At 35.6% G+C, this 18,041-nt stretch overlaps 1 protein-coding gene across 1 annotated transcript; it reads right to left on the minus strand.

Annotated features, from left to right (window-relative positions):
* Nucleotides 1–1,531: 1,531 nt before the first annotated feature.
* On the minus strand, nucleotides 1,532–10,247 carry KERA (keratocan). Its single transcript, XM_085079576.1, has 3 exons — nucleotides 10,166–10,247; nucleotides 7,922–8,816; nucleotides 1,532–3,511 (listed from the first exon to the last, which is right to left on the minus strand). The coding sequence occupies exons 2-3, from the start codon at nucleotides 8,805–8,807 to the stop codon at nucleotides 3,339–3,341; spliced, it is 1,059 nt and encodes a 352-aa protein (XP_084935702.1). The 5' UTR covers nucleotides 8,808–8,816; nucleotides 10,166–10,247; the 3' UTR covers nucleotides 1,532–3,338.
* Nucleotides 10,248–18,041: the final 7,794 nt, after the last annotated feature.

An 18,041-nucleotide genomic window follows, 5' to 3' on the forward strand; every position in this document is an offset into this window, starting at 1 on the left:
ACGTCTGGGTATTTTTCAGTTCTCAAGTCTCTCCATTTGCTTTAAAGCTTTTCTTTACAGAGCAACTGTCTGTACCCTGGACTGAGGCGATAGCACATCTGTGTTACCAATCTTAATTTCAATATTAAATCTTATGGAATATGGATTTCTGCAAACATCACTAGATGTTTGTGGTTTGGTTAGTGATTGACTATGACTGCAGAATGCTTATGGGTGACCTGTTGTTCTCAGCTTCTCATTCTTGTAAATATCTTTGTTTCTGTGCATGGTATTCCATTCAAAACTGTCTGCAATGTGTTCTGACAAGTAAGGGAAGCAAATGGCTGTTTTATGATGGCAGCTGCACTTTCAGACAGGACAGCTGAGAGGTGTGTTCTCCCCCCTTTCAGTGGAAGACGACACAATTTTTTCTGAACCAGGAAATATCAGTGGGGAGTCTTAGAGCAATCTTGGATTAGGAAGAATTAAAATCAGATTTTCAAGTACAGGGATGCTTTTTCCATTGTATTAGTAGCTCTCAACACTGGGAAAAAGACAATGTGTTCTACATTTTCCTTTATAGTCTTCTGGCACAATGAATGAACTGGCTGTGTAGTGGCTGAAAGCCTACATTGTTTAGTTCCACACAATAATGCAATTTAGGCCTGCTATTGTAGTCTGAAAGGAAATTTCACCAACTTTCCCAGGATGCTTAAGAATATTAAAACTGTTGTAAGTGGTCATGTACATGCAGTAAAGAAGCTTAACCCCCAATCAGTATTGATTTATTTTGTGAAGGTCACTGCAGCAGCATAACTATTTTGTTTATACTTCATAGAGCTGATTCTGGGAGAGAGCATCAAGATGGAACAAATTAGCCTCAGTGAGGATACTTAAGATTTTCTCTTTATTAAATGGTTCCCACATGTGGAGTTCAGTGCATTACATCAAAGGTGTAGAACACAGAGCACTTGGCAGCAGCAGCTCTTGAGCTCAATAGAAGTTTGTCCAAGGATGTATCATGAATTTTTCTCTTCACTCGAATTAACTGAAATTTGACAGAGACAAATCCTGAGCATCAATCTCCATGCATTCTAGAATTGTTCCATAGGATTGTATTGATCATTTGAAGAAGTAATTTATAAGGATTTCCACATTACACTGTACTGGAAAAATAGAAGTCAAAGCTGGTGAAAATAACTGAGAATTTTTTCATCAGATCATGTGCTCCTGATTCCATCACATAATGCCCCTATCCAGAAAATGGAGTACCTTGATGCCTAGTATCCCTTTATGATTTTACATATCAACCTTTCTCATGTATAAGCTTGATATATCTTTAGGGAAGATTTAGTCTTTTCTGCTTTAATGTGTATATGGTACCTAGAAGGGTCATAATATTTTACTGAATCTTCAAAGATGCTTTGCTGTATGATTAGAACTGTAAATAATATTAATAATTCACATAAATGCTGTGAATATTCACTTTGGTTACGTGTATTTGTTCTTTGTTTAAACTAGAAATTAATTTCCAAGCACAAGAACATAATTGTTGTTATAATTTAATTAGTAGTATTGCCTTTTTTTTTTCAAAAAATAAATTACTATGCTATTATTGAGTAAAGAACATAGCTAAACATGCATACATATTGTAAAGATTTTTAAATCTGTATTTTTTCATATAGGGTGAAGACAGAGGCACAGAAAATACTCTTGCTAGAAGGGTAGGAGTTTCTCAGCAATCACATAAAAAGAACAGCAAAACCAAATGTTTTTGTGATTGGATTTCTGAATGGGTTATTTCTATGCTGGGTGTCTATATTAGATTGTTTCCACAAGTTCTCTGGAGCAGCATAAGGCCTGATTTTCAGATAAAAAGGATTGACTGTTAGAAATTGCAGTTCTCAATACTTTTAAAAATCTACTTTTAAGAAAATATCTAATGTTCAAAATAAAAATTACACCACATGCATAGCCTTTAAATGCTTGTTACTGAGGCCAGTCTTAAACTGGTTGCAATAGATGCAAGATATCAAAAAGCAATTAATTCTTCTATCTAGAAATGCAAGACTAAAATAATGGCTGATGGATAGTCTGTTGTGCTGGCTAGCAGAAATAAGAATGTCATACTCTCTCAGTGATTAGTTGACTCTAATATTCAAGTCATTTATTGAAGTGCCAATATTATAAAATAGGAAAAAAATCAGTCAGTTTTTATAAAGTCAACCATATTTCATAAAACATTGCCTTCTGATATCTCCCTTGTTAGTGAATTGTTAATGTATTGTGTTCTAAATATTTGGACTTCTCTAAAATCCAGTGTTACTGTGTGTGTATGTGAGTTAGCAGATAGCTAAACACTGCTCTGAGTTGTATTTGCTTAAATGATACAATTCCTATGCAAGTGCTTGCCTAGTCCAGTAAATAATTGGGAAGGGATGTACCACTTAATTTCTCAATTTTCTCTTTATCACCATTGAATTACCTAGCCACTCAAATTTTTATGAAGTGCCTAGTCCGTGAAATATGTTATTATTAATGTTCTTGGTTATATCTCTATGCAAACTAGAATTAACCAACTATTCAATGACTATCCCAAAGCTGCAGAAAGAGATGGTGTCAAAACTAGAAGTGGAATAAAACAGAAGAAAATTGGGACTTTAAAAGAACAAGATTTCATCTCATGCTCTCTTGTCCCTAGATTTGAGTTGGATCACTTTATTCCAATTCTGAAATTCACTAAATCGATCCCTACAATGATATATATTCAGTACACTGCTTTGAATGCTGAGCCTCATGTACTTTTTGCCTTTAACGTATTAGTCTTCAAAGGATGACAGCAATTTATGGGTTATTTACATTTTAAGTGGTTGTTCACCACTCGTCACTATCTGAAATGTCAGTGGCAGTTCTTGATAACTAGTATTCATGCAGCTCATGATTTTAATAGCATATGATTTGGCCAAGTGCACCCAAATTCACTGTGTTAGCTACTATGTAACAAAAAAAGACATATAATTCATCTGTAGCGATGATGTTAGCATGGTAGGCATTGTCACATTTGACAAGAAAGATGCATTAGGCAAAAATTTTCTTTGGAATATTTGGGATCTTACATTGACGATTTTCAATATATATTCACATTAGGAATTTGTAAGGTAAGGTGTTAAGCACATGTATCAGGTCCATGCAAAATCCCTTCTGAAAGAAAACACCCTTTTTGGCCATAGAAAAGATACAAGCAAAGAAAAAACTTAAATAAAGCTGTTACTTCTTGACTTATGGGTTAGAACAAGTTTCATTCCAGCAAAACTTGTATCTTAGCACTCTCACAGTACAAGAGTGACACCGGGATATCTTTATATGACAACAGCTTGAAGTAGTCGGAAACATATCATGATGTCCAGTGGGATTGGAGGTTGAATTTCGTTTCCATCCAGACGAAGGTATCGGAGGCGAGGGATGTTGCCATAATAACCATAGTCTTCTTCTAGGGCAATGGAAACTGGGCAGATTTGAGTACCATTGACACCTGAAAATGTAGACCAGCATGTTAGGTTATTTCCATGGGAAAAGTTCATGAAGATAAAAGTCAGTTAGGAAACAAATAAGGTAAACTTCCATTGATGTTTGCAGGGGAGATTGTTGCTTTTGTTAATATTTAATTATTTTGTTGATGGAGCAAAAAAGCATCGTAATATATTGTGATCTAGATCAATGAATCATATATTTACTGTACTGAGAAAAGGCCTCTAGATGCATAATTTAACCTTGAACAATGAGAATACTAGTTTAGACAATTTACTCCATGGCAAGCATTGAGAAATAGCTCTTGACACTCTGAGTGAGCAGGACAAGATTACTGCTGAGGGGTTTTGAACATCTTATTTCAATGACATTACATTAGTTTTAGGCTGATAATATTCCCTAATGAATATCTTCCATTCAAAACTATAGCACTATTGAATCAGAGGAACTTTTTGTATAATGTTTGTAACTTTTAACATCTGTACTTTTCTGCTCATATTATGCAATAGTGTTGGCTTTAATTGCAAGAATATAACTTGTGCAATGGGATCTTTTTCTTCCTAATTTGAAAGCCAACAAATCCATAAAATTCTGTATATATCACTTGTTTCTGTACAGATTAAATTTTAAACTGTGGCTTAAATCATTACCCATAATCATAAGTGTTGAATAGCTTGGGTTCTTTACATTGTCTCCTCTAGGTTAGCTCTGCATCATCACTTGGCTAAAATGCTTTTTACATTTTGTCTTCAATTGTTAAATAGTCAGGCAGCTGCTGCCCTATTTCAGCCTCAAAATGGCCTCAAAAGAGCCTCTAGAAAACACTGAAGTGGTGTTTGTTTATCAAAGATGTCAAATTCCTTTGACCAAATTATGGTATTTTTTGATTTGTCTGACTGCTTGAGTATCTTGGCCCTGGACTGACTGAAAAACAGTGAATGGAGAATGTGCATGTAACAGACTTTTTTAATACATTTTTGTAGTAACAAAAAAATAGAAAAAAATAATTTCTCCCTTTATATTTAGTAGTGATAACATGCACAATTCTTCTGACTACAAACCCCAAAATCAGATAAATGTAAAAATAGCAACATACAGTTTTTCACCCCTATAACTTACTTTTTTTCCCCCCACACTCTATTTTGAAAAACTGCCCAGATGTTTGCAACATCTTGGAAGTGGACTTCATCTTTATAATGGAAACCAGATAAATATATCCAGTCAGCCAAGACCTGAAAATTTTGTTATATTCGTGATATTTGTCTATCTTGTGAAATTTGATTAATGTTGGCAAAGCTTTTGATATTCTTGGAAGAAACAGCTACAACTTTTTTTTTGTGTGTGAATCTACAAGGCAGAAGGCTTGAGAATTTTCATTATGAATGCAGCTATTGAAAGTTTTAGGTGAATCAACACTATGTAGTAGAAAAAAATCTGCTTTTTTGGTAAGCACTACTGTTCATAGCAGACAAGATGGCTTCAAGTGTATCCTAAATCTCTGTCTTGTCTGACAGAGAAGAGTCTGTCTCACTGCACTAGTTTTCACTGGGTTGATTACTCCACCCTTGAAGTGAGGCAGCAGTTGTCTAACCAGGGGCCACCTAGGAAGAAGTTATTTCCTGATGATGTGTTGTATGAAGTGGTTTTGATTTTTATTGTTCTCTTCCCATAAACAGTAAATCTTACCCAAACTATCAGGAGAGTAAAAGCCTCTCTCTCTCTCTCTTTCAGTCCTCCTCATGGATATGTTACTGAATTTTGTTTAAGCAGGAGGAACAGGTCTTTTCTTCCACAGGTAAAATTCACCCTGCCTAAACTGATCCATGTAGAGGTTAAGTGTTAGTCTAAGTAAACCATTTAGACTTTGTTTATAAACTCTAGAGATGAATGCTTACAAAAGGAGACAGACAGCTCCTTAAGATGGGATGAGTTTCCCTTTGCAATTGTGTATCCATTTCTGTCAGTTGAGCAGGAGGTCTGTATGACTATCTCAAACTAGATGTAAAAAATCTGGGATAGTTTATTCAAAGAAGGTGAATTCCACTGCTTGTCAACAGAATTGTTACGTTGTGTAATATTTTAAGATGAAACTAGAGCTGCTGTAAGGAAAAACTGCAAAAGATGTTCTTTCTAAAGGCTGATATAATGTGTCTCCTGAAGAACTGCAGAAGGTCCTGTTTCTTTCCCAGTAAACTTCTAATATGGAAAAAAAATTTAGGTACTCTGGCCAAGGATTTCTCCCTTTCTCTACATGTGAAATAATATTAGTTAAGAGTATCTATCTCAACCTCTAGGGGAACTTAATGTTTGCTTCCTTTCATGTCCTTTGACAACACTGTAATGCTTACCCTTGCTCACTTGCTCCATCATCATTTCATACCTTCTGTTTGCTTATTTTAACTTTTTTTTCACTATTTAGCAACTCCCCAGAGCCTCACAAGGGTATCTCCTAGATAAATATGTAGGCATGCATGTTTTAAAATGCTATGGAACAAATGTGGTGCAAATCTATTGGAGCCATAATTAGCTTTGGTTTTAAGTTGGTTTTACTTCCAAAATCTGGATAATTTTTTCCTCTGTGTATTGAGATCCTTAGGGAAGGGACTGCAGGTGTAATTCTTGTTTCACTGAGACAAATGATGAGGCTATCATTGGCTTTCCTGGGCTTCACAAGAAGGCCTTACATCTTCATAAATGGTCTCTGGAGAAATAAGTCCATGCACTTATATGAACAACTGGTATTGCAAAATAACATACAATAAAACATAGACAAATGGTATTTACACAGAAATGTTGATGTCTGAACTCTTGAAATAACAACAGTGTAACTATGATTCACCAATAGGAAATAAAGCAGAGATTTGCAATTGTGAAGGAGTATCTGAGAATTAATATTATTAAAGGGGCTTGTACTGCAAACCTTCAGGAGGATTCTTTTGTGGAGAAACCAGATCCAGGATTTTACAGCTAGTTTTCTTTCAAAAGTTTTACACTGGTTTTCTTAAAGTAATGACCTATCCACGTTTAAGGCCCTTTGAGATATCATCTATTAGAGCAATGTCTCATGAAGACTATGTCATTATCCCCTACCTCTTGAACAATTATGCTATGTGGTAAAATGTAACTTACATAGTACCTGATTTTCATTTAAGGTATCAGGTTGAAACTATTTTCCATTCAGCCACTAAGAATTTCTACAATGATGTTTGAAAAGTAGTAAAGGCATTAAGGAATACAAGACTTGTGGAAAACTGTCGTGATTTATCTTCACAGATACTCATGTGCCATTGGGAAGTGGGACTTGAGTTTGCACATACTACAAAATTTAATTTTCTTAAGCTTTGTCAAATTTTTCCAGGGAAGGAAGAGAACTAGACAGACCTTTAAATACTACCTAAACACAAAATAATTTTTAAACTGGACAGGCTACATTCCATTGACTTCCATTTGTGTCCACTCAAAGTAACAGGATAAAGTCTGCACCTGAGGCCATGCAGTGAAGCAATTAAAATAAATGTCTTTGTAACCAGGGGGCAGTTAAATATGTTCAGAAACAACATCTGTCATAAGCTTTAACTCTAATTAACTGTTAGAATTCTTGTAGGCCACTTAAATAGGTGCCAGTTTTACAAAATTTATTTTTTATTGACATGATTTCATACATGTATTTTGCCAAATGCAGTGAACAAATGTAAATTATTAATAGGTATCTTCCTTTTATAAGTCCTTGTTTCATGCAAAAACCAACCTATTATTTTTTGTGGTGAACTCTAATGGCACAAAAGAGTGGTAAGGGACCATGTATTCAATTAGATAACCATGATGGGAGGATAAATATAGAAACTTGGCTTTCTTCTGTGCAGTGGTAAATAAAAAGTCATGATTTTATTTTGGCTTTTGGCATGAAACAAAGTATTTACTGAGCAGATACTTGCATTACCTAGTGTATGTGATGTCCCTAACCACCACATCCCAACTACACCTGGATGAACTTGGAAACAATCCTAGAACTGAAACTATGAAAACCAACAGGCTTTGTTTCCTTGGCTACAAAACCTCATCTCACTTCCACAACATGGAAAACTTTTGGAGAGATAAATCTTAGCAGAACAAATACGCTGTAAAATCAGTAAAACACTGAAACATCTTGCTCAGAAAGGTGATGGATGCCCCATCCTTGGAAAATTTCAAGGCTAGGCTGGACAGGGCCCTGAGAAACCCCATCTTGTTGAAAATGCCCCTGCTTATTGCAGGAAGGTTGGAATAGATGACCTCTAGAGGTCTCTTCCTTCCCAAATTGTTAAATGATTCTATGATTTTAATCACTTTACCTCAAAGAGCATTTTTATGGTTAAGTAGGCATTTTAAAATAATTACAGTTTTGTGGGGTCCCACACTGGTAATACACACTTACTTTTGATTTTGTTGTGATCAAGATGCAGGTGCTCAAGGTGAGCATTGATTGGTGGAATTTTAGTGAGCTGATTGTGAGACAACTGTAGGTCTAGAATAGATGAAACGTTAAACCCATTTGGAGGGATACCATCATCAGATAATTTATTGTAGTTCAGCCTGAGGAAAGTCACTTTGGGTATTGCACTGAAGTAGTTTTCTGGTATAACTTCAATGGAGTTGTTGTCCAAAAACAGCTGCAGAGTATTAGCTGGAATGCTTAAAGGCATTTTCTTGAGAGAATTTTTTGCTATGTTGAGTTGCATGAGATTGTTGAGTCCTTGGAAGGTGTCACCTTCCAGAGCGCTGTCCAACAAACTGTTCTGATGAAGGTCTAACAGAGTAAGGTTTTCCAAGTGGCTGAAGACTCCCTCTGGGATTCTGGAGATTTTGTTTCTAGCGAGTCTTAGCTGTTCCAGGCCCACTGGTAATGGAGCAGGCACCTCTTCCAATTCATTTTCTTCAAGGAATAAGTAAAGCAGTCTTTTCAGCTTGCTCAGCACGCCATTCTCAATTCCACTGTTTGTGATCTTATTCTTGTTTAGATTTATCCATCTCAGATGAGTGGCATTCATGAAAGGCTTCTCTGAAAGTGTTTCAATTTGATTGTTTTGAAGATAGAGGTACCAAATTCTTGCTGGAATTGGAGGTATTTCTTTAAGTCCTTTGTTATCACAGTATAATGCATTGGGGAAACTAGGAGGACAAAAGCACTCTTGTGGGCACTCAGAAGTGTAGCGAGACCAATGGTCAGGACCCAGATCATCATAAACTTGTCTCACAGTTCGAGTACACACGGAATTGACCAAGAATAGGAGCAAAAGGCTCGTATAGACTTTTAGAATCATTCTGTTTACCTTGGAAGGGGAAAAAAAAGTTAGCTGTTTCTCAACAAAACTCCCTAGCAGCATACTAGATTAACAAAACAGTTTTGCACATAAAATAATATTTCCTTTAAAAAACAGCCAAATTTTGTCCTCTAGGGTATTTTCCATGACATGTTAAGGAAAATCTAAAAATTATATAAGAGCAATAACAATTCAGTGCTATATGTTGATGAACATTTCCCTGATTGAACTTAGTCTCCACATTGACTGCCAGTTTAACTGATGTTCATACTAGTGTCATTTCAAAGAACATGAAAATATGGATCATTTTTAGACAATAAATCTAAAGTGTCTCTTTTAAATTTGAGTAAGTTTTCCAGTATGGACCTATAATCTACATTATATCATGAATAATCTTCAGAAAAGTTATCATTACCACAATAATATAAATAGTATTGTAGTCAGTGTTCCTCCTTTTAATATTAATCATACCCTCTTTTCTGTTCTTTTTCTCTCTTAAATTATAATGGCATCTGGATCAGATTTTCCAGGGTCTTTTGTCTTCATTGAAAAGTGGAAGATCAAATAATGTTTTAACAGCTGTTTGTTGGGCATGTTCTTAAAAATCTTGGAGGGAATATGTTTGACTAATCCATTCCCCACCTCACTCACTCTCACATATCCAAAGTTATGAATTGCCTTCCCTAAAGCAAACAGACAAAACAAGTGTCTGATCTAAATGACAGAAAAAAGAGATCCAAACCAAATTATATTCACAAAAAATAAATCCTAACCACATTATTCATATACACTCATGCAACTTGTAACTATTTTAGACACTTAATTATCTGGTTTTTTAGTCTCTTCCACCATTAAATGATGAACAAAATCAACCCTGATCATTAACTCCGAAAGGAAATATGTGTGTCACACAAAAAGAGTGCTTCACAAACACTGTTATCTTGCTCACTGCCTCATGGAGATTAACAAGCATTTTGCAATGCAGAGGCAAAAGACTCAGAGCTGAAATTTCTGGTCAAAATTAGGAGGTTGATTTTGGCAAAAATATTATTTAAATAAAAAGTAAATTCTCTCATAGGATTAATGCATCGGTAAGGTTAGGAGCTCAGTTAGGTTGCTGCATATGATATGTAGTAATTTGCTAGTTTTCAACATTGTTATTAGCAGTAACAAGTGCATTATCCTATAGCTTTTCCAGCCCCAGAAACTGTTATCTGGAAGCATTCCAAAAAAAGACAAATAAAGTATTCCTAAAGAATAACATTTCTATTTTACCCAGTGAATTTGCAACCCTCTTCCTCTGTAAATATTCATAACCTTAATAACATTTAAAAAAAAAGACATATAAAGCAATTTACCTTGTTAGTCAGGTTCCTGGAGCTATCTGAAGCCAGTTAGAAATCACTGTAAATTCACCGCTTTTGGCTGCAAACCACTGTGTTTGTTTCCTGTCCTCCTAAGAATTAGCAGCATATAAAACTGGAAGCACATACTAGCATTCCCAGATGTATTTCCATACACACCTTATTAGCTATTGCTTCTAGTTTGACATTGCTTCAGAGTTTGGGCTTACCTCAGCTTTCTTGGATCTTCTTCTCTTTCTATTGGTCCCTGTGGTTGGACTGCAATAGCTAGAGTCAGGCTACCAGCCGTGTTCTAGGAATACAGCCTCATATATACGCATCAGTGCTTACAGCTTTTAACCCCTGAAACAGCTCAGGCACCTCAGCACCTAGGCTGGAAGAGAAGGAAATCCTGGCCTCAATATCAAGCAGCCACAGAGCTGAAGGCATTTGAGTTTTTTGTGTTCTAACAGATGACAGGAGCTGGTCAAGGTGAAACAGGTAACCAAAAATGTACATTTATTCAAAATTTTTGTTAGAAGATACTTTACATGCAAAGCTCACTTACATCATAATTCATTCTCATAATACCTGAATTGGCCACAAAGAATTAAAACCAGTGCCATCTGTTGCTACGGAAATGTTTTATTTGATTTTTATTAAATGCAGATGCTGTCATGCCATTTAAAGACAAAGTTCTTGATTAGGAGAAGAGAGGAAAAACATTTGCTAAGAATTCTTAATAACATATTTTCAGTTCTTTAAAGATTAAACCTTACCTTTTCCTTTTTGTTCATAGAGATATTTACATATATTTCTACAAAGTTATAACACTCTCCAGTGCCTCCTGCAATTTTCTTTTATCATTGATCTAAAGAAAACTCTTTCCAACCAACTTGCTCTCCAAAGATAGACACATATTTCTCACATTAAGTATTTTGGAAGATTTTTGTTTTCTTTTTCAGTTCAAACTTAGAGTAACAACTTCATATCAGAAAAACTATCCCTGTTCAAAGCCAGAACAATGACATAAATATTTTAAGGAAAAAGCTAATGGAAAACACTGAAAACATATAATATATTCTGGTACTTTTGATGAGTTATATTAGTTTTAAAACTTAGTTACATAATTGTTTTAATTCCGTTTCATCTGATTGATTTAAACCATAAAACCAGTAATAGCCTATTTAATAACTTTTAAATCTTGCTTCTTAAACTCAGAATGTCTCAAAAGAAGTTTAGGAGTAATGAAGACAAAAATTAGTCAAGGAAGGAAAGCAAACCTTAAATACACAGTTAGCTTTCAGTGACTTCAGTAAGGCTAATATTAAATGCCATAAGTTTTTTTCATGACCATATGTTTGCACTGCCATGTTTCTTGTTTAGGAAAAAATTCATCCTTACCATCAATAATTTTTACATTGTTTATGTTCCTAAAAATAAAATAAGCACTTAAGTGTTTCACTCTGTTAGAGCTCCAGGCCCTTCAACGCCTCTTAAAGCCTATTAAGGATTTCTTACAAACTAGGTATAAAACTGATTCCTTCATGCATACTAAGTAGAATATTTTAGTAATTTAAATGAGATTAAATGAATTTACATCTATGTCTAAAAATAAAAGTTTTGTGCAGATACTCTAATTATAGGGCAAAAGTCACTGAGGTCTCCTTGCTAGTAAAGAATGAGATGAATCCATTGTGAATTTTGTACTGAACAGTCTAACATTGCGAGTCCTGATGGCAGATGTCTGTTGTGACACACTTAAATACATGTTGCCAGACGTTTACATTTAGCAACAAAAAAAAGATTAGTTTATCCTACCCTTCATGGTGGTCTGAATTTACCTGCTAATCATGTCTAGATATTCATTCTGTTGTCATAGAAGTCCCTGGCAAAAGGACTTGCTGTTTACGTTGTGGCAGGCAGTGGTTGTATTTGTATGAAATACTGCTCAGCAAGGGTCACAATCTGCCCTGCGTGGATTTAGGGTCCAGGTATTTGATCCTTATCAAACACACATGTTGCCATCCCATTCAAAGGAGGAGTTCTTCACTAGGAGAAGAAAACTGCAAAACACGTTTTCTAAGATTTTCTCAACAATGTGAATTTCCATGTCTTCTAATGCAAACAAAGAGCAGGAAAAATGACAAGAAATGTCCTCAAAATCAGGAAGAAAAGATATGATGGCTGTAATATGTATTCTCACAAGCACACAAAAAATTTTGAAGTATCTCTGCAGAAACAAGTGATTGCTTGGGTGTCTAAGCAGACTTTGCAGAAAGCCTGCTTTCCATGAAACCTTCAAGATTATGCACATATCATGCATTTGTTCTGTTCAGTCCTCCATCATCTGGGGTTAATATTTATTATTTAAAGGGTGCACTATATGGTGATAAAGTTTTACAGACTAATAAAAGACCATGGCCAAGATTTTGAAAAATGACTAATGGTTTGGGAGACTTTTTGTTTTGAGTATCCAACCTGCGAGTCTTTCCAGGACCTTATTTTAAGTAAGAGACAGCTAAGAATTTTGTGTTAATGAGGTAATTTTTAACTTCAGAAGCTGAGCGATCAAAGGCAAATATCAGTGAAAAATAAAGTGCTCCTGAGACCATGAATAATCTCCTCAAAAGTAACAGTATGAAAGGTATTTGCATGACAATAAAAGCAAGTGGAAAATTATCACAGTAGCAATACTGTGGATACCCACCCTGAATTTTGGAGATCTTTTAAGAGATACTGTTGGGATTTTTCTAGTTTGAGAAAGATGTCTCAAGCTATTACAGGATTTTTGCTCCATCTCCTTTCAGTCCACACTGTTAAACAAAAGAATTTGTATTAAAAAAATGTAAAAAAATGCAAGGAGCATCAACAACTGCAGAGGGTGGTAACATCTGCTTGAGAGGCGTTATGTACCTGCTTGAAACTAAAATAGCTCAGAACCTTGAGAAAAAACTAGACAAGTAAAAAAGATAAACTAGAAAGACCCATTGGGAGAAGATATGGACAACTGGGAGTGCTGTTAGGAGCTGTTGTTCTGTTTCACCATCAGAGTTGCTGACAATGAAAAAATGCATTGCTTTCTGTCACTAATGGCTGCCATATGTCCCAGACTGAATTTGAAGCGAGGTCTGTTAAGCATCAAGCCTGTGTTCAGTTCATTACCAGCAAACCCAGGAGTATCCTGCAGGCAGAGCTTACTCATTAGCCCTGGGGATTGCTCCATTTAGCAAAGGCTTCAGTCCAGAGTGCCTAAATTTGGATAATACTTTGCTAAAAGTCTATGTGTCTTGCTGCACAGGACAGCCAGTTTATCTGGAACAGGCTCCTGCATTATCTTCATGGTCACTAGAGAAAAGAGAAAGTTTCAAAGGCTGGAGAAATTAAGTCCAGTTTGCATATCCTTTGTCATCAACTCCAGTGGTAACTCCATACCCAGAGTCAAAAAGACAAAACTTCTATTTCCAAACAGTTCCCTGGCCACCAGACAGTGATGCATCTCAATTAATAATATCTGCTGCTCCTTTAAAAAAAAACAGCCACAAAAGGTCAGCAAGATCAAAGAGTCTAAAAGAAAGCAGATGACTGAGCCCTTCAGGCTAGCCCAAGGGACACTGCAGACAGATCAAAGGACCAGCCCAGATGTTCCAGACCCTGCTCCTATGGATGTATTTTACATCATTCCTAGTGAAAAAAAAGAAATTAAAACAAAACAGACTTAGGAGCAGGAATGCTGCACCTCTCCTAGAAGCCTGGAATTGTCTGCTTAGACCTCTCAGTGAAAGAAATTGCATTTCTTATTTAAATAGGTATTTTTTGTGCATATGCAGGCAGCTCAAGTATAGAGAATTTACCTGGTGAGCTTTCAGTTTAGGTCAGAATACATTGTTTAAAGAAACCCTGAGGAACAGTTTGACTGACTTATTAAATAGAGATGCCACCTGACCTCTTGTTTATATAGGATTTAGGAAGACGAGATCCCATTCTAAAAGTTGAGAAAAAAAATTCTGGCAGTTTACTTTCTGCACACCTTCACCCACTTGTAAAAACCACAGTGGGAACTGAGTAGCTTAGCTTAAAGAAATCATTGCACAGCAATACATTTCAGAAAAGAACAATTATGGAAAAGGACTCAGCTTTTATAGGAAATATACTGGTCTCCTGAATATGCTTCATTAAATAATTTTTTGGCACTCTGATCCCTTTCTCTCTCTGTTTTGAACTCTACCACAGTGACACCATAAAGATTCCATGACTCAATGCCAAAATCTGGAATTTGTCTTGGCTTGTTAGGTTTACTTTACCTACTCAGTAAATGCTGCTGTCAATCTCTTATTTTAATTTGTTTTCATGCCTTCAACAATTTCAACACTGAGACAAACCTATCCTTCTCAGGGACTTGATTGTTAAAATGCTAAATGTATCTTTAATTAAATATCTAACATGCATTTACCATTTACACATGTATGTTGACTTACTGGGCCCACATGTGGCTATTTAGATGATTTATTTTTTCCAGACAACTAATGGTAGATTAAAACATGAATTAGCAACCTGATGCCCATTCTGCAAACCTGCAGTTTTGAAACATAGACCATCAAGGATTAAATATTCTGAGATAAATATAAGGATTGTGAAAACAGACCAGGTTTTCACTCTCCTTTAATTATATCCTTATCCTTAATATCTCAATCTTCTGATGGTAAAGAAGTAAAAAAAATATTAGAATTCATCTTCTTTTTAGATCCATACAGTAAAAAAATGGATTCCAAATAGTTAAAACTTATATAAAATTCTGTCCTCTAAAATAAATGACAAGGGTTTCATAAAAGAGAACTCCCGCAACTTAATTAAAAAAAAAAATAAAATTATTCCCCTTATAATAACACTCTGCTACAGTGATTTTGCCACATGAGAAATTCAAGGTTCAGAGACTTTTTTAATATTTAGAAAGAAAAGCCAAATGGCATAAGCTATATGAAAACTCAGCTCTTATTTTCCATTAATTGTAGTGATTTTTGTTCTAATTTTTAATGCAGATACTCTTGGGTAATACTGAAATTAAACATTAGAATATGTGATTTTTATTTTCTTAAACTGCAATATCAGTCATCACTTTCAAGAGCTGACATTTCCCAAAGCACTTGAGTTTTCTTCCAGAGTCCAGACTTCAAGCTCAAATCTCACTCCCCATGCCTACTCCAGTCACTGATTAGCCTTTCAGATGGAACATGTTGAAACGAAGTCTTTACAGTGTAGATGAAATTCCTCAACACCCAGCACTGATGCAAACTGACACCTCCCTTTGCTTTGAAGCCAGCTCTGGAGCCCAGCTCCAGGGAGGATTCATCACCCATCCCTGTCCAAGCACCATGCAGTGCTCCAGAGCCCTAAATAATCAGAGTTGTGCTTCAACACTACCTGCTCTTTCCTTAAATAATTCCCTGCTCTCCATGGTGGCAGCGGGAATCCCAGCAGTAAATACGTAGTTCCTCCCTGCATTCAGTGGATCACATGCACCTCCTCTCAAGGCTGTGAGTTCCATTAGGAGCACCATGCCTTTCCTTCTTTTGCATTGAGGGTGGGAATAAAAATACTGCAGGGGATGATTTTCCTTACCCAGCAAAAAAAAAATTGCATTTTTTCATTTTTTACACACATAATCAAAAATTCTTTCTGAAATCAATGCAGCGTTGCACATAATTTTGAGAAATTATTCATATTAGAGTTTATTTTTTTGACAGCAAAAAGGGTGTAATGAGGAAATCTAAAAGTGAAGAGATCGGAGCTGTGAGAGATTTTGCATATCTGATGAAGAACAGAAGACTGATGTCAGCCAATTCTTTAGTATTAAGCAGCTAGTCAAGTTTTCTGCCAAATAAATGTACTAAAATTCAAATATTTCAAATAATGTAGGGTTTTTCCCATGAACATTTAAAAATACTTTTAGGCATCTCATAAGAATGGATTTAGACACTTATTCAAAACACCACCGAAGAGTGCTTTCTCGGAGTGAAGAAAAACATCATGATACTTTATATTTTTCCGTGTCAGAAGGGTTTGCTTTGCCTTCTTTTGCCAGAGCAGTAGTACTTTTCCCAAAATAAAGCTTTCCTCTTCAGCAGTCAGGTGCATTTGACAAAATGGTTTTGTTTCTACACTTGCATACTAAAAATAATGCTTCTCCTCTCTTGTATTTACCTCATTTCTTCACTGCCTTCTTAATTAGACTTTATTTTCTGCTTTGCTTTACCCATTTCAGAATAAAAAGATATGCTATACCAAAGAGGTACTGCATAAAAGAGATTATACTTTAAAAACAATTATTCTAGTAATCAAAACTTCCTAAAAATATTCTGTTGTCTGATCCAGAGATTAAGAATTCAAATTATGAAAAGTAGACTTAGATGGGATGGATCTCTAACTTCACTGCCACTACTCAGTAAATAACACATGTTAAAATGGGAGCAGATTTGCACAAGCCAGCTAAGGTATCAAAAGAAAGATTCCAGTTTCTGCCTATGGAATCTATATCCAAATGTCAGCTGAGTTAAGATTTTGTGACTACAATGGGAGTTGGAATTATGGACTCAAACTTGAAACAAGACATTTTCCCCAGGAATTTCAAGCTAAACTCTTCAGCTGCAGATCTAGTTGCTAAAATTGGTATTGTTCTCCATTGGTTACTAGTATTCTTAGAATCACAGATTCACAGAAATTATAAATAAGTTTGAAGAAACATCTGAAGGTTGTTTAGTTCAACCTCCTTCTAAAATTAAGGCTAACTTCAAAGACAGATCAGTCCCTCAGGGCACTGCCCATGCAAGTTATGAAAATTTCTGAGGACAGAGAGTCCATAGCCTCCTTGTGCAATCTGTGACAGTGCTTTATGCACTCGTTGTGAAGAATTCCTTTGTATGACAAATTTATCTTTCTGGAACTGTTTCTTTGTTGCCTTTCCCTTTCACCATGCACCCCAAAACTGGACACTTTTTCTATAATACTCTTTCAGGAAGTGGGAGACTGCAGTAAGACATGGACTGAGACATGTGATATATTTAGAGAGGTTAAGGGAAGTAACTCGGCATTACCTGGAAAGAAGAAGGGAGGGAAGTTCTCTTGACAGACTTACATCTTATTGGCTCTCCACCAAACTTCATTTTGCTTTTTAATCTCACAATTTCTACCTTCTTCAGTCTATGCTTGTTGCAGCTGTACATATAGCAATTCAGACTGCCCTTCTGAATGATGTTTTGCCTTTTGGTCCCCCGTTTTCCAAATAATTTGGTTCACGCTAAGCAACTACCTATTTGTTGCCTTTCACTAAAACCAAAAGTTTGCAGTAGACATAGGACCCTGCCACGTTCCTTGCACTAGAATGCAGCTCCATTCAACAACTAACTGCTCATTCCTTTCTTGATCCATTTAACTATGCTGGATTTATAAAGCTGTAGAGGCCGTGAAGAGTTTATTATCCCAATAGTCCAAAAATTCATGTGTCCCTGCCTGTTCCTTCAAGGGAACTTCTGCAATTTAACCTAATATGAAAAATATCTTGTAAATCAGACAATGCTTGTCTACTTGAAAGATAACTCTCTCTTTGCAAAAGGGTGTGCAACACACTTGCAGACCAGTTCTTAAAATTCCATGGCTAAGGTTTTTGTCTGTCACATTTATATATTGTTTCTGTAATACTTCATTTCATTATATCTGTAACAAAGTTTCCTTTTTATGTCTGCTTTTAAGTTCATTTCTTTCCTAAAGTTCTTCATTTTTGTGAGGTCTTCCATATGAAACTTCAATTGAAAGTTTTATGATGTATTTAATAATTTTGACCTGAGGGAAGGAGGAACACGTATTGTAAGTAAATTGTATAGCTGTATTATAGGTT

Source organism: Lichenostomus cassidix, chromosome 1Aa, assembly GCF_008360975.1.
Source record: "Lichenostomus cassidix isolate B80296 chromosome 1Aa, HeHo_3.0, whole genome shotgun sequence".
In the NCBI taxonomy this organism is placed as follows: Eukaryota; Metazoa; Chordata; class Aves; order Passeriformes; family Meliphagidae; genus Lichenostomus; species Lichenostomus cassidix.

Bases quoted from the DNA above. Each gene is read 5' to 3' on its own strand.
- KERA (XM_085079576.1), bottom strand. From the start codon at position 8,807: ATGATTCTAAAAGTCTATACGAGCCTTTTGCTCCTATTCTTGGTCAAT. The intron at 3,512-7,921 runs GTAAGTGTGTAT...CTACATTTTCAG, and splicing joins TGATCACAACAAAATCAAAA to GTGTCAATGGTACTCAAATC.